Below are 22,164 nucleotides of genomic sequence, written 5' to 3'. Positions count from 1 at the left end.
GAATGTAATTTAGCCTGATTATTTTTATATCTTATCAGACATAATTTGCTATATGATAAGTATGAATAAACATCCTTTATATATTTTACATACAGTGAAGATTGGCAGATGTCTGGGTCAGGATCTCCATCTCAGTCTGGTTCAGATTCAGAATCTGAAGAAGAAAGAGATAAAAGTAGTTGTGATGAAACAGAATCTGATTATGAGCCAAAAAACAAAGTTAAAAGTAGAAAACCTCAAAATAGGTAAGTACAGTATGTTCTTGGTTTGATTCTGAAAATTGTTGGTTATAGAAGGTATTCGTTCTTTTTCTCAGTTTCTCAAATCTTGTTTTATGCCAGTACTTCTGTAAAACACCTCTCTCCCCTGGTCTTCCCTAGATCTAAGTCAAAAAATGGAAAAAAGATTATTGGACAAAAAAAGAGACAGATTGATTCATCTGAGGAGGAGGAGGAGGATGAAGAAGACTATGATAATGATAAAAGAAGCTCTCGTCGACAAGCAACTGTCAATGTTAGCTATAAGGAAGATGAAGAAATGAAAACAGATTCTGATGACCTACTTGAAGTCTGTGGAGAGGATGTTCCTCAACCCGAGGAAGAGGAATTTGAAACAATAGAACGGTTTATGGATTGTCGGATTGGGAGAAAAGGAGGTATTTTTTTAACAAACTTTTTTGGTTGTTTCAGTAATATTTACTAGAGTAAAGTATTTCTTGAAGATTTTTCAACTTTGAAAGCCAAGAGGGTGGATTATTTTCTTTTTACTTATTTGCTATAAAATATACTTTGCTTAGCCTGAGTATTTTCTTCCCAGGAAGTATCCATTTGATCTCATCATACGTTGCGGATATTAGGGAATTTTTAACCTGTGCATTTGAGTTTTTCTGTTACCATGCCTAAATAAATAGTTGTTTTTTAAGTACTTTCAATTTGACATATGGTTTGTTTTAAAACTTCTTTCTTCCATCTCAAATACGTAAGTTATTTTTTAGTTACCTTGACATACATTTTTTTCCTTTCAGTTTTTTAAAGACATAATTGATAGTGCAGCACTCTATAAGTTTCAAGGTAGGCAGTATAATGACTTGACTTACATATATTGTGAAATGATTACCATAATAAGTTTAGTTAACATCTGTCATCTCAATGTAGATAGAATTTTTTTAAAAATTTCCCTTGTAATGAGAACTTTTAGAATCTACTCTCTTAGCAGCTTTCAGATATACCATACAGGAGTGTTTACTATAGTCATTATGTTGTACATTACATACCCAGTACTTATTTATCTCCTAATTGGAAGTTTGTACTTTTTGACCACCTTCATCATACTTGCCCTACCTCTGGTAACTATGAATCTGATCTCTCATTCTATGAATTCTTCCCTTTCCTCCCTCCCTTTTCCATATATGTGTGATCACACAGCATGTCTTTCTGACTTATTTCATTTAACATTATGCCTTCAAGGTCCATCCATGTTGTCACAAATAGCAGATTTCCTCCTTTTTTATGCCTGAATAGTATTCCATTGTATATGTATATGTATGTATCATGTTTTTTTTAATCCAGTTATCTGTCAGTGGACACTTAGGCTGTTTCCAAAGTGTCTTAGCTATTATAAGTAATGCTGCAGTGAACATGGGGGTGCAGATATCTTTTCCACATAGTGATTTTGGACATGTAGTTTTTAAAGATGATTTTTAGTTATTTTAATTTCCAATTATTAATGTTTCAATCATTGGTTATCATAAATTGCTGTATGATTTCATGTGAGCTGCTGTCTTTTTGACCTTTTTTTTTCCTAATTTTAAAACCGAGGGGATTAAATTAGATAATCTTTCTGTTCTAGAATTCAGAGTTTCTTTTATAAATGTGTAATATAATTTCCCATAAATTCTTACACCCTGTTACTTAAAAGAGCATATATTTTTCTATTTATATTCTTGAATTTTTGAGTTGAAATGCTTCTATAACAGAATTACATGGAATGTATTGTGCTTTTTTTTTTTTCAGCTACTGGTGCTACTACAACCATCTATGCAGTTGAAGCAGATGGTGACCCAAATGCAGGATTTGAAAAAAACAAGGAACCAGGAGAGATCCAGTATTTAATTAAATGGAAAGGATGGTCACATATCCACAATACTTGGGAGACAGAAGAAACCCTTAAGCAGCAGAATGTTAGAGGAATGAAAAAATTAGATAATTATAAGAAAAAAGATCAGGAAACAAAAAGATGGTATGTTTTATATTAGAGTTAAAAATTAATGATGCTTAACTTTATTTCTTTTTCAGTTTCTTCATTATTCAAACTGATTCACATGATGAGTGGCAAAATGGGAGATTTTGTGCCACAGATGGTGTTTGGGGGATGGGTTATTGGGGGAGATTTTTAAGTCTTTTCTTGGATTAATAATCTTTCAGGTTGAAAAATGCTTCTCCAGAAGATGTGGAATATTATAATTGCCAGCAAGAACTTACAGATGATCTCCATAAGCAGTATCAAATAGTGGAGCGAATAATTGGTTAGTAATAAATGATTCTAATTAAACATTTTTCTTTCCATGCTTGAAGTCATCTGAAAAACATCTTAAATTTACTGCTTACACATCAAATACAGTAGCTTGCTCTTACTATAATAATAAAGTATTGTAAATCAGATGGCTTATTTTTACTTGTATAGTTTTTAACCAAGAATTATTCCTTGGATAAGATTCAGTGTAAAAAGTAAATACCTGATTTATCTCACAGCTCATTCCAATCAAAAGTCAGCTGCTGGCTATCCTGATTATTATTGCAAATGGCAGGGCCTTCCATACTCAGAGTGCAGCTGGGAAGATGGAGCTCTCATTTCCAAAAAGTTTCAGGCGTGCATAGATGAGTATTTCAGCAGAAATCAATCAAAAACTACTCCTTTTAAAGACTGCAAAGTGAGTATTGTTTGCCATTTTAAATTATTGAAATTATATTTATGCATCATAAATATTACAAGCCTACATAGAGAGTTGGATTCTGATTTCACATAGGCTAAAGGAGAGAACTGCTTGGATGGTAGGTCTTACAGGAAATGATGTTCCTGTAATTGCTGTGCCGTCTTACATGTGGCAGTGTCTTTTAGCCTTGGTGAGTGAATCTGTGTCAGAAAGATAATAAATTGGTGGTGGTAGTTGTGGGGAGTGGGTTAGGGAGATCAAAAAGGGAAAATTCCTTGGAAACTAGATGTATATGCTTGATTTAAAAGGTAGTGAAGGGGCTTCCCTGGGAAAATTCCTTGGAAACTAGATGTATATGCTTGATTTAAAAGGTAGTGAAGGACTTCCCTGGTGGCGCAGTGGTTAAGAATCCACCTGCCAATGCAGGGGACGCGGGTTCGAGCCCTGGACCAGGAAGATCCCACATGCCGCGGAGCAGCTAAGCCTGTGCGCCACAACTAACGAGCCTGTGCTCTAGAGCCTGCGAGCCACAACTACTGAGCCCACCTGCCACAACTACTGAAGCCTGTTTGTCTAGAGCCTGCGCTCCACAACAAGAGAAGCCACCACAATGAGAAGCCCGTGCACCGCAACGAAGAGTAGTCCTCGCTCACCACAAGTAGAGAAAGCCCACACACAGCAATGAAGACCCAATGCAGCCATAAATAAATAAATTTATTTATTTATTTGTTTATTTATTTGTTTAAAAAAAGTAGTGAATATTTTCCATGATGGTAGGAAAGGAAAAGAGGGATGTCCCCATAAGAAAGTATCCAGGACTACCTTGCCTAATATAATATCTTTGTACTTAAAATTACTATTAGTAATAGTTTTGGGTCTGTACTACTAGAATTTGTTTTCTTATTACAAGATGGAATTAAATTCATAATGGTAATTTAGAAATCAGAAATCAAATGGGAAGTTAAACAAGTTTTATGGTTTATTTCTAGGTCAGGGCTGGAGCAGTGGTTAAATGAATGAGTTTAACATAGCTTTTGCTTGTGAAACATGTGAGACCCAAATATTTCAGTAAGAACTTACTTATCTATCATTTTATTCACAAAAGAGAGCAAAATATTTTACTGTACATTGTTACAGTAATAGAAAACAGTCTTCTTTGACTGAATCCTCAGATATATTTTGAGTCATGGAATTTCTGGGCTTGATGATTTGAAATGATTTTTTTTTTTTTTTTTTTTTTTTTGCTGTACGCGGGCCTCTCACTGTTGTGGCCTCTCCCGTTGCGGAGCACAGGCTCAGCGGCCATGGCTTACAGGCCTAGCCGCTCTGTGGCATGTGGGATCCTCCTGGACCGGGGCACGAACCCGTGTCCCCTGCATCGGCAGGCGGACTCTCAGCCACTGCGCCACCAGGGAAGCCCTGAAATGAAATTTTAAAATTTATGGTAAAAGATAAAAGATCTTCATCTTTTAATATGATTTCTTATGTTTAAGAATTCTTCATATTAACATTTATTTCTACTAAAGGTTTTAAAACAAAGGCCAAGATTTGTAGCCCTAAAGAAGCAGCCATCCTATATTGGAGGACATGAGGGATTAGAATTAAGAGATTATCAACTGAATGGCTTAAATTGGCTTGCTCACTCTTGGTGCAAGTAAGTATATTTTGAATTGTCTATTTTAGAGGGTAAAAATTTTACAAATAAAGAGTTTGGAAAAGATTTCTACCAATGTAAAGAATAAGACCCTTTGGTGTTTATATGCAGGTCTTTGAATTTCCAATTACATAAACAGTACTTATTACATATTAAGAAGAAAGAACCTTTTGATCGTTGCAGTATTTAAATAAGTTTTTATTGAAATTGAAATCAGAATATGTATACATTCTGTTTCACAGTAGTCTTGGACTATTTCTCTTCCAGTTATTTCTAATATTCATTTAGGCCTCTATTTTTCTTTCCTCTCTCCTATGTCCCTTACTCTGTTCTTGGCAGTATAGGTGACTGAGGTGCAATTTTTTTTTTTTAACTTTACCATAGCTGTAGTTTTATCTGGGCTCTACCACTTGTAGATGGGTTGTGTTCTTGTCTACATATCTGATTATAGGTAATGCTGTTAATCTTTTAGCTGCTTCTGGTCTAAAATGATAAACTCTTCTCTTACACTCTTATAATGGCCTTGACATATTATTTATAGTTAATAAAAGTGGCATATTATACATAATACTATCAGATTCATCTTAATTTAACTTCATATAAACTTGTACATGGATTATGTAAAAAGTTTTCTTGTAAATTTGAATATTGCCTACATGATTTTTGTTTTTAACTTTGTAGAGGAAATAGTTGCATACTTGCTGATGAAATGGGCCTTGGAAAAACAATACAGACGATCTCATTTCTGAACTATTTGTTTCATGAACACCAATTATATGGACCTTTTCTATTAGTAGTACCACTCTCCACTCTCACTTCCTGGCAAAGGGAGATTCAAACATGGGCTTCTCAAATGAATGCTGTGGTTTATTTAGGTGACATCAACAGCAGAAACATGGTAAGTTGTTTCGCCACAAATTTAGAAATTTAGACAAACTTGTCTTTGAGGACACATCTTGATTTGTCTTTTTAAAGTCTTAGTTTCTAGCATTAAACTTGCCACACAGTAAGATTCAATACGTGTTTGATTGGCTTAATAAAAATTAATTTTTGGTTTAGTGTTACTTTATATATATTTTTTTCCTGCCTTATTGAAAGTTTCAAATATACATGAAAGCCTACAGAAGAGTATAATAAATTTCCATGTGCATAGGTCCAACTTCACAATTTTAACTCTTGCCAGTTTTGTTTCATCTGTACCTCTCCAAGTTATTGTGAAGCAAACCCCAGACATAATATTTCATCCTCAAAAAAAAAAAAAAATCACTTGTGTTTCATAAAATGAGAACTTCCTTCAGTAAAAAGTGTATATTAAAAATGTGTCTTTTTTTATAGAAGGTTTTGATATGCTGGAGTATTTATATTTTATTTATGATAAGTAAGATCAGTGTAGCTTGTTGGACTATATAAAGAATAGTTAAAATTATTTTATTACCTAGACATATAGACATAGTTTTTTGTGTATTTTGAATGGATTTTATTTTAGATATTCACGTAACAGTATACTTGTTTTTACTGTTTGTCTTAAAATTGTCTTTGAAATTTCTTGATAGATAAGAACTCATGAATGGATGCATCCCCAGACCAAACGGTTAAAATTTAATATACTGTTAACAACTTATGAAATCTTATTGAAGGATAAGGTGTGTATCATCTGTGTTTCTCTCTTTGGTATACATCAGTTTTTCCTTTACCATATGTTGTGGATAGGATGAGAAGATAACTTAAATCAAGGGTCAGCAAATTAAAGCCTGTGAGTCAAATCTGGCTTATCTGTTTATTTTTTTTATGATCCTTGAAGTAAGAATGATTTTTACATTTTTAAAGTGTTGTAAACACAAGCCAAAGAATATGAAACTAGTTTGGTGTAGTGTCTGTTGATTTGTGAAGTCTTTAAAGAGGAGGAAGATACTTAACAGGATTACGCTACCACTGGGTAAATGCTTTATACCTATTGTCTTATTTAATTCTTCATAATTACTTTATAATATACTGCTGTCCCTATTGTGAAGAAAAGTCAAGTCTCAAGGAAGTTAATGAACTTGCCTAAGGTCATGCAATTATTAAGTAGCAGAATCAGGTTTGTCTCTGTTTTAAGTCGGAGACCCACGTTTATATATTGAAGATATACAATTCATAAAAATTTTACAGTAAATTATAACTACACTTGGAGTAAGACACTGTTCCAAATTTATTTTCTGCAAATTAACATTAATAGAGGTTTCTACTGGGCTTAGGCTTAAAAATCTTCTGTAAAATTTTTAAATGATACTGTAGTTTTTATTTTCAATATGTAAGCTGGTAAAAAAAACTTTCATTTTATTATATTATACTTTGTTTTTCTAATGGCTCAGTTAGTCATGGAAGGAACTTTATTTTGCATGTTGAATTACTTGATTTGAAGATTCCAATAAATCTTAGAATAATACATAATTTTTATCTGAATATTAGACATAGGTTTGTTTTTAAATTTGCCCCATTTTAATGTTTCTCTCGAAATATTAACTATGTTTTTCTGTTCATTTTAAGGCATTCCTTGGAGGTCTAAATTGGGCATTTATAGGTGTAGACGAAGCACATCGATTAAAGAATGATGATTCTCTTCTGTATAAAACTTTAATAGATTTTAAGTCCAATCACCGTCTCCTTATCACTGGAACTCCTCTGCAAAACTCCCTCAAAGAGCTCTGGTCTTTGCTACATTTCATTATGCCAGAAAAGTAAGATAAATTGAGATATACAATGTTAGTGTTAGTTTTGTGTGCTAAGTTTAGCAGGAAAATAATTCGTGTAGGTAATAAGGTCAGAAGGAGGTTTTATTGTCCCAAACATTGGACCAGGGATTATTAAGAAGAAAAGAAATGGAAATGGATGGAATATTTCATGTTTGAAATAATACTTTAATTTTTCAATTTTGTAAATAAGCTTGAGCCACGTATAATAAATTACAACAGTTGATTTTGCCTGGGTTCAAAATATACCTTGCTTAAAAAATGGAAATAGTATCATTCTTAGTACTTAACAGTAGCAGTAACAACAGTAACAAGGTGCTCTTAGAAAATTCCATTTTCTAAATGAGGAAACCAGACTAAATAAGGATAAATAACTCGTCCAAGTTCACATACATATTTTCTTTGAATAGATTCAGAACTTTCTTTGAGAAATATTTTAGTGATAATTACTCCCGTATTTGAAAATACTTCATCTTTATTTAACTCAAGCAAAGTCAAAAATTATTTATAAAACAACTCCTTATATTTTACCTCTATATAGATATACAGTAGATTTCTTGGAAGGATAGTTATTAGAAGTGATTAATTTTAGCTAATTTTTTTTTCTAAAAATCTGTACTTCGTTTACATCTGACTATCCTGAAAAATCTCAAATGCAATTTGACTTATTTTAGTGATTCTTCCGTTTGCTTAAATTTTTAAGGTTTTCTTCCTGGGAAGATTTTGAAGAAGAACATGGCAAAGGCAGAGAATATGGTTATGCAAGCCTCCACAAGGAGCTTGAGCCATTTCTGTTACGCAGGGTTAAAAAAGATGTGGAAAAATCTCTTCCTGCCAAGGTTGAGCAGATTTTAAGAATGGAAATGAGTGCTTTACAGAAACAATACTACAAGTAAGCTGTAAACAGAGCACATGTTCTGAACATTTAATTGTATATAACCCCTGTCCTTGTCTCATCCAGGTGCCCCCCAGCTCCATTTAGGTCTTAGAGCAGTAACAATTCTTGAATTTTAGAATGGGTTTATTCTATGGCATATTGATTGAGGCAGAGAGATTTAATGGCATGTCCAAGATCACGGGTGATATAAGACTAAATAATTCATCTTATAACACATCATTAATTGTTTTTCTCTATTTCATACTGTTACATTATGGAGGATTTCTTTTTAAGTATTAGGATTGCCATGATACCAAGGCATTATTATGTAATTATGATGACTATATAATTGACAGAAGTAGAAGCCAGAAAAACAAACTTAGAACAAAATTTTAGGCCTCCCCTGCCTTTCGAAGAATGTTAATAATCATATTTTGTATAAGTTATGTATGTTGGATCTATATAGTAACACTTCAAAGAATCAAAAAGAAATATCTGTCCTAATATCTGTTTAAACATTTAATTGCATAAAATGCACTGCTACATGCATTTGAATTCTCAGAAACGTATTTTATGACAAATCTGTGTCATCCACTTAAAAAATACATTTATTATATATATAAATTTTACATTTTTATTATGGAAAATTTCAAACATATGCAAAATAGGGTAATATTTTAAACTCCATCACTCAGCTTGGTTTTCAGCTCATAGCCAGTCTTATCTCTAGCCACCCCCACTTCCCCTGTTTTCTGTCATTTTGAGGCAAATCAGATGTAATTGTTTCAAGTCCCTTTGAAGACTAACTTTGTAAAAGGGAAGAAAATAAAAGGTGTTAGTCAAGTTAGTCATGGTGAGAGGAAATGCTATGTATAAGTTGCAGTAATAAAATAACCACTTACAGTTTTTCTCTAAGTTGCATGTGTATTGTGTAACTGTAATTTAGAGAAGGCAATGGGGCTAAACCAGATATCCTCATGAGGTATTAGGTGCCCAGTGTAGTGAAATTTGTAGGAGGGTTAAGATAGATAATACAGCTGACCATTTTAAAAATAAATTTTTGGGGTAAGGGATTAATACACTATATTCACTGTGTTATGTTAAGCCTTTACTTTGTATAGTTAATGGTTCGGATAACAAGTTATGTGTTCTCATGAGTCTTATGAATGAGGTTCATTAGTCTTGTGAACAAAGTTTGGTCCATTGTATATGCAGTTGAACTTCTTAATGGTGCAGTTTTGCTTTGGAACTTAATTGATTTTTTATGGTTTTAAAATTCATCCTGATAATTGTTCTGCTACATCATTTTCATAATCATTTTTTCTAAACAGATGGATATTAACTAGGAATTACAAAGCCCTCAGCAAAGGTTCCAAGGGCAGTACCTCAGGCTTTTTGAATATTATGATGGAGCTAAAGAAATGTTGTAACCATTGCTACCTCATTAAACCACCAGATAATAATGAATTCTATAATAAACAGGAGGCCTTACAAGTAAGAATTTAAAAATTTTATTACTTAGTGGTAAAGCAAAATTCTAGAAAGGTTTATTTCAGTTTTAACTGAAAGTGGCACAATGTTTTAATATATTGGCTAGAAGTTCTCTTTGGTTAATGATATATTTAAATAATGGTGCTGCTTATTTTTTAGTCTTTATAAAAAGATTTTAAAATTATAATTTATCCATTTAATCATTTTGATCATTTTTCTAAAAACAGATCTCTCTAACCATGGGCTGTCGCACTTTATCCAGCAAAAATCCCTTAGTGTATTTTTAATTGTGGAAAAAATTCACTAATAGTGATTGTGCTGAATTCGTGACATGGCAAATGGTAGTCTTAAGAAGGGCATCTGGACCTTAGATCTTACCTTTCCTATCACTTCTGGAAGACAAATGAAGAGTGTGAAGAAGGCACAATTGTCATCCAGTCATAGTAGTGCTTTGAAGTGCTATCAGTGACTTATACATATAAATTAGAATACATTTTCGCACTCTTTCAAGACCTTTGATTACTTAGTTGTTGCTTCTTTCAGTGTATTGTTTTTCAGCTAAGATTTTTGGAGAAATGGTGTAATAACTGGCAAATAGAGTGAAACAGTGCTTTTGTTTTTTTGTCTCCAGAAAATACAGCAAAAACGTAGGTGCTAAATGACAAGGAAAATTTAGCTTAAGTCATAGAGCAAATTGATAAAGCTTCTAGAAAATTTCAAAAACTGAAATAAACTATTTCCAACATTATGAAAATTTAAAATCTCAATTTAAAATAATTAAAGAAACAGGTGTTGTGGGGCATTTGTTTAATTTGATGTAGTTCTTTTAACGTGTCATAACAGTTGTAATTTATTGTTTCTTTATAGCACTTAATCCGTAGTAGCGGAAAATTAATTCTTCTTGACAAACTGTTAATTCGCCTAAGAGAGCGAGGCAATAGAGTTCTTATTTTTTCTCAAATGGTGCGGATGTTAGATATACTTGCAGAATATTTGAAGTATCGTCAATTCCCCTTTCAAGTAAGCATTTCATTTTGTCTTTTTTGTTGATTTAAATTTCATCTAATTCCTGGGCGTGTTCTACAAAATTACCTTTGAAATTCTTTCGTAAATGAAGAATAGATTTTATATAAATCATACTCTTTTCAAGAAAATAGATGTTAAAAAAATTTTTGTCATTCTTTTTTTTTTTCTTCTTGTCCTTATAGCAAAACAGACTTTCTTTTAAGTTTGTATTCCTCTCCTGTGTTCAAATCCTAAGGGGCAGCCTTATGTATTAGGCTTTAGTCTTAGGAAGGACAAGAGAGAGCAGTTCTTGTGAATGTTGCCAGGACTGTTGGAGATTCTGAAGATTATGAGCTCATAGTTATTCTAATGCATAGTTTGCTGAGTAAAACTTACATGACTTTAGAAAATATACCAAAGACCAAAATGGGCTTATATTCCATCTATTCAATATTTATTTTGAAATTCATTCAGTATAATTACAGCTAATATGAATGAGTGTTTAATATTAGAGTCAGTCTTAGCACTTTACATCTAATTTATTTAATCCTTAGAGCAATTTTATGAACAGTACCTGGAACACAGCAAACACTCAGCATATACAGCTAATAAATGACATATATTTAGTACAGGCAGTAAAATAGAAGTAGAATTATAATGATGAACCTCAATACACATAGTCCCTGCTCTGTTGGAGCTTACAATCTGGTGTGGGAGATAGCCATTAAGTAGGTAATTACAAATAAATGTAATGTTACGACTCTAGTAAGTGCTATGAAGAGCAGGTGTTGGGTGATATAAACTTGATTGAGATACATGTAGTCATTTAGGGGAAAAAGTAGGAAAAATGAAAGGTTTTACTAATTGTAAATTTTAGTGAAAAAGAAACAATACTTTATAAACTTTTTTGATTTTGGACATTCTTGTTTAGGTAATATTTAGTAAACACTCAATATGTCAGACACTGTGCTAAGTGTTTTACTATGTTCTCTAACTGAATCCTCTGTATGAAGGAAGTACACTACTTCCTATGTCCATTTACTGAGAAGGAAACTTACAAGGAGAAAAAGGCAAATTACTTGCCCAAGGCACCCATGAATACTCAGTATACTCAAATGTGGGCTATTCATCTAGAGCCCATGGTGCCCCAAGTCAGTGATTCTCATACTTTAAAACAGAGGGCTTTTGCTGGATCCCTCTCTCACAGTTTTTGATTCAGTATATCTGAAATGGGTCTCAGTAATTTGCATTTCTAAGTTCTCAGGCGACATCAATTTGTTGGTCCATGACCACACTGGACTCAGTGTTTTTTAAACTGTGGGCTGTAACCCATTAATGGATCTGGAAATCAGTTTAATGGGTTGTACCAACTTTCTTTTTTTTTTTAAATCATAAAATAATGAGGGTATATCACAGTACATTGTGTCATGAAACTTGCTTTGGGCATATAGCTGTATACTTCATTCACATGTAAAATGTATTCTTACGGTGGGTCTCAGGTAAAATGACAGCCAGTGCTATTATTTACTCTTAGCGAAAGCAGTTCCAGTGGTTAAGAGCACAGATTCTGGAGACAGAATTCCTGGGCGTTGCTTTCCTACCTATAAGTACCTTCTAGTGTTAGCAAAAGCGATGCTGCATTTTCATACTTAATTTCATAATTGATTTTAATTCCTTTTTAAAGTTTTGATTCTGTTACAATGCAGTATTTTAATGTTTTATTCCAGAGATTAGATGGATCAATAAAAGGGGAGCTGAGGAAACAAGCTCTAGATCATTTTAATGCTGAAGGATCAGAGGTATGAATGCTTTCAAAATTGTAAATAAATTGTTTTAGTCATTATTTTAGTCATACATAACTTGTAGTTTTTTATTGGTGGTAGCCAGTTTCGATTTGCACGTGAGGTTTTTAAATCAGTATTCTGTGTTAAATCTGAGGAATTTTACCCTTTCGTATCAATACTATTACAATAGGACAGTTAGATTTGCTTCAAAATAATTAGCCCACTTTGATTTAGAATTCTTTTTGAATTGTTTATTATTCCCATATATATATTTGTATTTTGGAGTCTTGTTGATTGGTTTTGCTAGATGTTTATATATTTTATTAGCAATTTTTAAAACTACCTTTCAGTTTTATTGGTGAAATACTTTTTAAATTCAGAAATTCAGTTGTAAAATTCTCACATTGATTATGCACAGTCCCAGTTTAGAAAAATTTAAAATTGTGCCTATTTGTAATTCCTTACAGGATTTCTGCTTTTTGCTTTCCACAAGAGCTGGAGGTTTAGGAATTAACTTAGCCTCAGCTGACACTGTTGTTATATTTGATTCTGATTGGAATCCACAAAATGATCTTCAGGCACAGGCTAGAGCTCATCGAATTGGGCAAAAGAAACAGGTATTTTTTTATTCTCCTTATTTTACTCTTTTATTTTTTTTTAAGTTTTTAGAAAATAAATTTATTTATTTTATTTATTTACTTTTGTCTGTAAACAGGTATTTTTTTATTCTCCTTATTTTACTCTTTTATTTTTTTTTAAGTTTTTAAAAAATAAATTTATTTATTTTATTTATTTACTTTTGTCTGTGTTGGATCTTCGTTGCTGCACGCAGGCTTTCTCTAGTTGCGACAAGCGGGGGCTACTCTTGCTGTGGAGCACAGGCTTTAGGCACACAGGCTTCAGTAGTTGTGGCTCGCAGGCTCTAGAGCACAGGCTCGGTAGTTGTGGCGCACAGGCTTAGTTGCTCCGTGGCATGTGGGATCTTCCCGGACCAGCGATTGAACCCATTTCCCCTGCAGTGGCAGGTGGATTCTCGCACCACCAGGGAAGCCCTGTGTTTACTTACTCTTGTAGAATCTTTTTTATGATCATTGTTTAGAAGTGATTTTGGTTTATCCTTCTGGTAAGATTGTTGGAACAGTCATATTGCTATTGAACACATAGGGTACTGAGGAACTCAAATTTACCAGAATCACCTGTAAATTCTGACAGAACTGAGAAAACTATGCCTAAATAAGATCATGCACTCTCTTTTGATCATAATTCTGTTTACAACTATAGAATACAATGTTCTTCATTCAGTATATAAACTTTAAAATGTCTTCATATACTTATTTTAACAATTGAAAGAGTTTTGCTTAGTACATTGCTTCCTTTTTGTTAGGCTGTGTTTTATCCATGTGCCCACAAGATTCTCTATGCAAAAAAGCCATTCTCATAAGTTTTGTACAACTGTCTGGCACAGTTGTAATAGCCCTTGAGAAAAACCATCTGTCATCCTTTTGATGTCTTGGTCCTTGTCATTTTAATTCATTTACCTCCATATAGAGTAGTGTTCTCAAACTTCTTCAAAGCAGGAGATATGAGCAAGTAGCACAAAAAGGCACATTTTATTTACTTTTTAAACATTCATATTTTCTACTGAAAAATAAATCCATAATATAAAACTAAAAAAATGTTTTACTCAGATAATTCTTATAAAAGAGAGGGAAACTTGAAGTAGGGATAACAACATGCCAAGACAAATTATAGACTGTCAAAGATGAGAAAGTCAGGAAATAGGTTATTCTCACAGGTGAGCTGGGCCTAATGTATATGTGAAAAGACAGCATATTCCTGTATTATGAATGAGATGGAGAAAAGTGATTAATTGCACTGAGCAGATACCTACGATATTGAAATCCTCAACACATGGCTAGACTAAACATTCCACTTATACTACTTAAAGACCTTGGCTACCACATTTTCTAATACAGGATAGAAAATAGAGGATACATATTAGGAAAAGAACCAGTAAGACAAGATACTGTAGAAAGCTGTGTGGTAGAACTCTGGGATGAATACCTAAATAAGATCACAAAATAATGCAATACAGATTTCTTACCATTGTGTTAACAAAAATTTTTAAACATAGGTGTATATATGAAATATATTTTTATTATTAATGAGATAAATTCTTTATTATTTCATTAATGGTGACATATAAGATTCCTTTGCTTCATGTACTTGCTATTTTAGTAGTAGTTGGTTCTAAATCTGATCAAAGGAGTCTAAGATCTCCTTTTAAATATTTGCATGCAGCAACTACAAAGTGAGTAGTTGTAGGTTACTAATATAGATGAGTTTTATTGGTGACCCAATACTATAAATGTTTAGAAATAACTTTTGATAAAGATCAAATAATATAATATCCAGTTATCTACTGATTTACACAGTAGTTCCAATCCTGAAAAAATTAGTGTGTATTGTAACTTTGTAAAAACGCTTCATGCTTATATTAAAATAGTTATAATTTAGACTCATGATAATTTAGAACAGTTTTTAAAAATCATTTGGAAGACTCAAAAAGCACAGGATAATTTTTCATTGAGCCAAAATGTCCAGTTTAATTAAGAATGCCTGGTATCCCAGGTCCCTGTGCTCTAAATGCTGGTAAGCCCACCTAATTACTGAAAACTAAAAATGTTTCCATAAATTTTCAAAATATCCCTGTATGGTGGTATTGTTTGATATAGAACCACTGACCTTGAGAAGTAGGGCAGAATTACTACACATCAATTTTTGTCTATTTTGGAAAACTTTTTGTTTTTTAATGGCAGGGCTTCATTATTAACTTGGCAAGTGATTTGTGGAATTTTGGATTATTGGAATGATGAAACATTAATCAGAATTAAGGGAACTGGTATAATAAGGTTGTCATAAGTTTATTACCGTTCCCCCTCCTTCCCAGCTAAAAGATAATTTTAAAATTACTGTCATTCCTTTAAAAAAAGAAAAAGAAGTAAATAAAGTCTGTTAACCAAAATGTAAGAAGGAAAGACATACTCTCAGTCTTTAAATTGAAGAAACTTAGTTTTATATTTTTAAATTTTCATATTGCTTTTGACCAGTGAAAATTTCACGTCGGATGAACATCAGTCTGTGTACCAATATTTGGGCATTTAACATTAGCAAAATGAATCCTTTTTACTGCGCTTTAAGTTTCATCATGTGTATCTTTACAGGTGAACATTTATCGTCTAGTTACAAAGGGATCAGTTGAAGAGGATATTCTTGAAAGGGCCAAAAAGAAGATGGTTTTAGATCATCTTGTGATTCAAAGAATGGACACAACTGGGAAGACAGTATTACACACAGGTTCTGCTCCCTCAAGGTAGTTACTTTACTTAAAAAAAAAGTCCTTTTAGAATCATACTATACTCATTTTCCTTAAATGTTACATAGTGTAAACAGGTCATTGAAGTACTATATTTAGTGTTGTTATTTTATTTTTTTAAAGCACTGAGCTAATTTCTAGTCAGTGGCATACATTCAGTACATCATTTCACCTCTCTAATTTTGTAATCTTGGGGGAAAACCCTAAGCTTCAAGTTCTTTAGTTTTAAAATAAGTATACTAGTAATGCTTCACTTATCTATGTCATATTAACTGTTGTAAAGGTGACTTTGTCAATAATTCATAGAAGTGCTATGTAAATGTTAAATTTGTGACTGTTAGTGTTAAGTATTTTTGTTTTTCCTGATTTTAGTTCTACTCCTTTCAATAAAGAAGAGTTATCAGCCATTTTAAAGTTTGGTGCTGAGGAACTTTTTAAGGAGCCCGAGGGAGAAGAACAAGAGCCCCAGGTAAAACAAACAAAAACAAACTTGTCTCAAAATGTGTCATTTTTTAAGCTATAAATGTAAAGTATATTTATTTTAAAACATAAAGCATATTTAAAATAAAGATTTCTTTCTTATTTTAGGAAATGGATATAGATGAAATCTTGAAGAGGGCTGAAACTCATGAAAATGAACCAGGACCTTTAACTGTAGGAGATGAATTACTTTCTCAGTTCAAGGTAGTTTTCTTTTTACATTTTTCTTTATAATTATATAAATTGATAAGGGATTTTTTTTTTGTCATTTAGTGTTTTATTCATCTTTTCTTTCTTTAAGCAGGATCAGCATGATAATCTAAAAAAATGTTAAAAACATCTTTGTCTTAAAATTTGCTATGGTGTATAAAAATTTTTCTTTCTTATTCTGACAAACCAGTAGTGACCTGATTTGAAAGGGACCAAATCATTTATGAACAGTTACATTTTCATGACTGAAGACATTAGCTAATCTTTATTGGAGCAGTTTTTACATCAGATTAGTTTAAGCATTATCACAACTAAGAAAACTCAAGTTTTCAAGTTTGACTCAAATCAATCAGACAAAGTAAGCAAAGTAAGCAGTAACACTGACAAATACCCCTGGTTAGGTGAGGGCTAAAAGGTTGCAAGGAGTCCTAAAGTCAACCAGCCTCATAAAGTGTGTGCCAGTTGTTTAGCATAAAGAAGCAGGTTCTTCTATATCCTAGCCATTTCCTACAACCTGAGGTTTTTAAGAGTCAATTAATATCATTCATTCATTTCACACATATTTATTGTGTACCTGCAATGTGCCACACACAGACACAGCAGTAAATAGAAACTTTTGCAATTTTAATGGATCACCCTGACTGCAGTGCAGAGGATCATTCCAGCTGCAGTGCAGAGGTTTTACTGTAGTGGGCAAGAATTGAAGCAGGAAGAAAAGTTAGAAGACTATTTCAGTAATCCTGGTGAGAGGTAAAGTTTTCTGGAACTGGCACTCACTCTGGGTATTGTCTAATGAACTTTTGTTTTTTTAAACATTGTTATACTGTTTGCTTTTAATTTGACTAATTGGCAATTTGAAAAAGTCACTGATAAGTTAACTTGAATAAATACAGATTATGTTTATACCAGTGAGTTGCTACTCATACACAGCTGGCTTTAAGTCTATCATCAACATTTAGATAGCATACATTAGAGAATAAGCACTATTTTTTCAGCCCCATTCCTTGTATAGCATGAGCATAGTTTTCTTGTCTTTTCAGTTATATGTAAGCTTTAATGTACTAGTATTGGCAGTTAGCTTTAATGAGTGCTTTCTGTGTACCAGACTCTGCACAGTTCTTTAAATGCATTATCTTACTTAATCTTCACAAAAGTTAGTGAGCTCTTACTAGCCCCCTGTTTTCAGAGTTGAATAAACTAGGGCTTAGGGAACCTAAATAAATTTATCTATGGCCTCAGAGCTCCTTGTGTCTTGTCATTAGCTCTTTAGGTACTTCGTTTATGATCATAAAAATAAGAATTTTGGGTTGTTCTATAGCACTTTGTAGTTAATGGACTGGCATGGTAATTTCTGCAGAAGGTGATTTAGCATATTACTCTATAAATTACTTTGTTGTTACTCTGTTAACTTCCTCTAGTTCTGTTATTAGTAATAATTTTGTTGCTAAGCAAGGCAAAAGAGAATCATTCCTGGAAGAGAATTCTTAGAAGTCATTTGGTTTGATCTACTTTGACCTCCTGAAGAAAGAAACTTAGCAGTCATATTTCGTTTAACGCATAGTCATATTCATTATCCTGAGGCTATTTAAGTTATATTATCTTATTCTGGTATGCCTCTTCCTTCCCGCTAAAAAAGAAAAATATAATTTAAGGATGAGTTCTTTAATCTTATTCTGCTAAATTCTGGAATTTATCAGGTTGCCAACTTTTCAAATATGGATGAGGATGACATTGAGTTGGAACCTGAAAGAAATTCAAAGAATTGGGAAGAAATCATTCCTGAAGATCAACGAAGACGATTAGAAGAGGAAGAAAGACAAAAGGAACTTGAAGAAATTTATATGCTCCCCAGAATGAGAAACTGTGCAAAACAGGTGACTTTTTAATTTAAAAGATATTTCTGTATTTTAAGAGTATTTACATCTGGACTGTCTTTTTTGTTTAGAGAAATATTGATTCTTAGCTTTTTTTTTTTTCCTAGTAATGACTTCATCTGATTTAATAATGCCTGTCTCATAAAATGAGTTGCAAAGTGTTCCCTCCTCTTCTATTTTTGGGGAGAGTTTGTGTAGGATAGGTTATTATTTTCTCGTTAAATGTTTGGCAGTGTTGGGGAAACCATCTAGGCCTTTAAGTGTCTAAAGGTGTAAGCTTGGATCATTAAATCAAGACTTTCCTTTTCTAATATTAGCATTTAATGCTGCAAGTTTCCCACTAAGCACTGCCTTTTCTGAATCTCCTAAATTCTGATTTTTGTTGTGTTCTCATTTTCATTTATTTCAAAATATTTTCCGATATCTTTTGTGACTTCCTCTCTGACCCATAGGGTTTTTTTAGAAGGGTGTTGTTTAATTTTCAAATATTTGGGAGATTTGTCAAGTATCTTTGCTATTGATTTCTAGTTTAGTTCTTTTATGGTCAGAGAGCATACCTTGTGTGATTTGAATTTTTAGAAATTTTTTGGTGTTTATTTTATGGCCCAAATGAACAAAATGGTAGATTTTTAAATAATGGTAGCAGCGCCATGCCAAGCTATGTTGGGTCCTGTGGCAAAAGGAAAAACTTTAATGTTAGAGCTCTTTGCATTAACTTCTGTTTTTAGACTACTGTTGCATTACAAGATTATTTGTCCTGATTACTGAATTTTTTGGTATCTCCTTAAATTTTGAGTCTGAGGGAAATGAGGAACCCACCCTACCCTAATCCTTGCCCTGCTAGTTTTTTGTTTTCGTTTTCTTTTCCTACAACCATATTAGGTCTTCTTCTGTGTCCTCGGTTCAGTAGGTAAGAAGGGTCTGGCCAGGCTTTCTGCCTGTCCCCTCAAAGGTGCCTACCTAGGCCTTCACCATGAAGGAAAGTTTTCTGTAATCTCCAGCCCTGTTTCCAGTCTGTCTCATGAGCAGCTGGTGGAGGTTTGTGGAGAAGCGCCAGGGATCCTCTGCTCTGATGGTAGCTCACACTCAGTCTTTAGCAAATGTTAGCTGACTTTCCTCTTTCCTGCTTGAAGGGTACTTGATGTCTGTCATTCATGCTCTTCACAAGTGAGCCAGTGTCCAAGTTCCATCTCTTCTTATAATCTGCTTTATTTCCTTATATTTTAACTAGATTGCCTTGTGATTTTGATGTGTGTAATAAAAATTATGATTTTGTAGGTTAGATTTGTTGTTAGGGCAGGAGCAGCCTACCAACTTTTACATCCCAGGCAGAAATGGAGCCAAGTAATTTGTGTTTGGCCTGAGAGTAATTGTATGTGTAGTTTCTTGTTTGTGTTTATTTCTGTAAACCCCTTAGTGGTTTCCTTTTATAGTGCAAGGGAAGCACAGCATTATATTAGATCTAGTGAAAGGATGGGAGAAGGTTAGAACAAATAAGAACTAAATACCATCATTGACTTTCAATTAGCTTTCAGCATATTAGGGATTCAGAATATGTACTGAGGCTTTGGAAGAACTCCAGAGACTTGCAGGAAAAATGTCTGTCCACTCAGAGATATCATAGTAATAATATTATTACAGTATATAGTATACATAATTCTAGTATTTTTTTAATACATATCATTTGCCAGGTTTAATTGGAGTCATTAATTTGGGACTTGCTTTCTTCCTTTTGACAGTATATAATGAATGTTAGTCATTCTACAAAATTTTTAATGGCTTCTCAGCTTTCTATTGTATAGATTATTTGTCTGATCTTTTTTTTGATGAACATTTAGCTTGTTTGCAATTTTTTTTTATGATTAAAATGACTTGGCCAGTGTTCCTTTACATTTCTGATATCAAGAAAAATGCCTAGTAGGGATGTTGCTGGGTCAGCAGAATGATAAATTTTAAGACGTTTGATACAATATTGCCAAATTGCCCTCTGTCCCAGTTTAAATACACACCAGAGGTGTTTGACTGTTATTCTATACCAGTACCAGTATTGGCTATTATTGCTTAGTTAGTATTGGTCAAGTTGATGGGTTAAAGAAAGAATTACATTGCATTGTAACTTTAATTCACATTTTAAGAAATATACCAGTGAGGTTGTATAATTCTGTGTTTATGTTATTTGATTAATTGCTTTTTAATTACCTTTCATATATTTTTACAAAAGGACAATGGGTATTTTCCTGCTGATTTATGAGAATATTTTAAGTGTTAAGGCTGTTAATAACTCTTTGTCATTAATGTGCTATATTTTTCCTGCTTTGTTTGCTTTTTAATTTTGTTTCTAGAATATTTTTGATACATATTTGTTAATTTTGTAAATCTTTTATAATGTTTTTTTGCCCTTAACATAGAAGCCTGCTTTACCTAAACTTGGGCAAAATTTTATTTTCAAATTCCAGATTAGTTTCAATGGAAGTGAAGGGAGGCGCAGTAGAAGTAGGAGATACTCTGGATCTGATAGTGATTCAGTCTCAGAAAGGAAAAGGCCAAAGAAACGTGGAAGACCACGAACTATCCCTCGGGAAAATATTAAAGGATTTAGTGATGCAGAAATTCGGCGGTAAGATGACATAAGACCACTTTTACTTCAACTTGCTTTTAGTAGGGGGTGAAATTAAAACAAATTCCATAAATTTTAAAGATTAAGATGAAAGTATTAGAGGAGGCAAATATATGATAATTGTGTAGGGATTGGGTGGTTCTGCTTTTGGTTGTTCTTTATAACTATGGGTAAAAAATGAGTTTGGCATTAATCTTTGCTGTGTTATTTATTGGTACTCTATTTAGATTGCTAAATTACTTTGGTTTTATTAATGTGGTTCAGAATAGTGGCCCTTTTGAATAATGAATGTATATTTCAGTACATTAGATTATTTATTAAAAATTCTGACTGTATTTATGGTTCCCAACATTACTCTTTACGTGAAAGTAATTTAGTTCCATATTTTTCTAGTTTTTGTACACTGAGGTGATTGGTTTTTTGAAATTAACCATGTTAAAAGTGTTTCTGGTGTGTCCAAATAGGAGTTGAGGTAAGATTGGCCAGGCAGGATAAATTGTAGTTTTCTTTCAAAATATGTTTGTTCATATATACAGATTTATTTAAGGGGAATGGGATAGCAGCTTACTTTATGTAATATTTTTGCATATGAAATTTGTGAAAGGTTGTTCGTTGTTATATTTTGAGAGTTTGTTGTTTCTTTCAAGCCATTGTAACTCTTTTCTTTTAAATCATAGACCTGACTGATAAAGTTCTTCCTCATTTTTTTCTACCAGAAAACTAAATATATTGTTAGATTTTGTTTAGGGTACTTTAGGGTACTTTTTTTTTTTTTTTTTTTTTTTTTGCGGTACGCGGGCCTCTCACTGTTGTGGCCTCTCCCGTTGCGGAGCACAGGCTCTGGACGCACAGGCTCAGCGGCCATGGCTTACGGGCCCAGCTGCTCCGCGGCATGTGGGATCTTCCCGGACCGGGGCACGAACTCGTGTCCCCTGCATCGGCAGGCAGACTCTCAACCACTGCACCACCAGGGAAGCCCCTGTTTAGGGTACTTTTATGACCACCTGATTTGCTGGACTTTCTGTCTCTAGTTGAAGAGGCATTTCAACTTCTACTTTTCCTGGATATTTTCCCTCATCCATCACCCACTTGGGTAGCTTTGTTCTTAAGTAATGTTTATTTTTCCATTGTT

The 22,164-nt window shown here is 33.1% G+C and overlaps 1 protein-coding gene across 3 annotated transcripts in view; it reads left to right on the top strand.

The window, feature by feature from the left end:
- Positions 1 to 22,164, top strand: part of CHD1 (chromodomain helicase DNA binding protein 1) — a 78,530-nt gene that overhangs the window by 33,562 nt on the left and 22,804 nt on the right. For all 3 annotated transcript variants that reach the window (XM_028493101.2, XM_055086698.1, XM_024129700.3), the window contains exons 6-24: positions 96 to 245; positions 381 to 655; positions 2,013 to 2,238; positions 2,424 to 2,524; positions 2,751 to 2,929; positions 4,459 to 4,586; positions 5,268 to 5,484; positions 6,140 to 6,229; positions 7,116 to 7,306; positions 8,022 to 8,210; positions 9,527 to 9,689; positions 10,554 to 10,706; positions 12,419 to 12,490; positions 12,943 to 13,092; positions 15,700 to 15,848; positions 16,224 to 16,320; positions 16,440 to 16,535; positions 18,239 to 18,415; positions 20,872 to 21,032. In XM_028493101.2, coding sequence (XP_028348902.1) covers positions 96 to 245; positions 381 to 655; positions 2,013 to 2,238; positions 2,424 to 2,524; positions 2,751 to 2,929; positions 4,459 to 4,586; positions 5,268 to 5,484; positions 6,140 to 6,229; positions 7,116 to 7,306; positions 8,022 to 8,210; positions 9,527 to 9,689; positions 10,554 to 10,706; positions 12,419 to 12,490; positions 12,943 to 13,092; positions 15,700 to 15,848; positions 16,224 to 16,320; positions 16,440 to 16,535; positions 18,239 to 18,415; positions 20,872 to 21,032 — 2,964 coding nt within the window. The remainder of the gene's footprint in view (positions 1 to 95; positions 246 to 380; positions 656 to 2,012; positions 2,239 to 2,423; positions 2,525 to 2,750; positions 2,930 to 4,458; positions 4,587 to 5,267; positions 5,485 to 6,139; positions 6,230 to 7,115; positions 7,307 to 8,021; positions 8,211 to 9,526; positions 9,690 to 10,553; positions 10,707 to 12,418; positions 12,491 to 12,942; positions 13,093 to 15,699; positions 15,849 to 16,223; positions 16,321 to 16,439; positions 16,536 to 18,238; positions 18,416 to 20,871; positions 21,033 to 22,164) is intronic.

This window comes from Physeter macrocephalus, chromosome 8 (genome assembly GCF_002837175.3).
Source record: "Physeter macrocephalus isolate SW-GA chromosome 8, ASM283717v5, whole genome shotgun sequence".
Lineage (NCBI taxonomy): Eukaryota > Metazoa > Chordata > Mammalia > Artiodactyla > Physeteridae > Physeter > Physeter macrocephalus.
The sequence above is the reverse complement of the archived record's forward strand: the minus strand, read 5'-3'. Positions and strand labels throughout refer to the sequence as shown.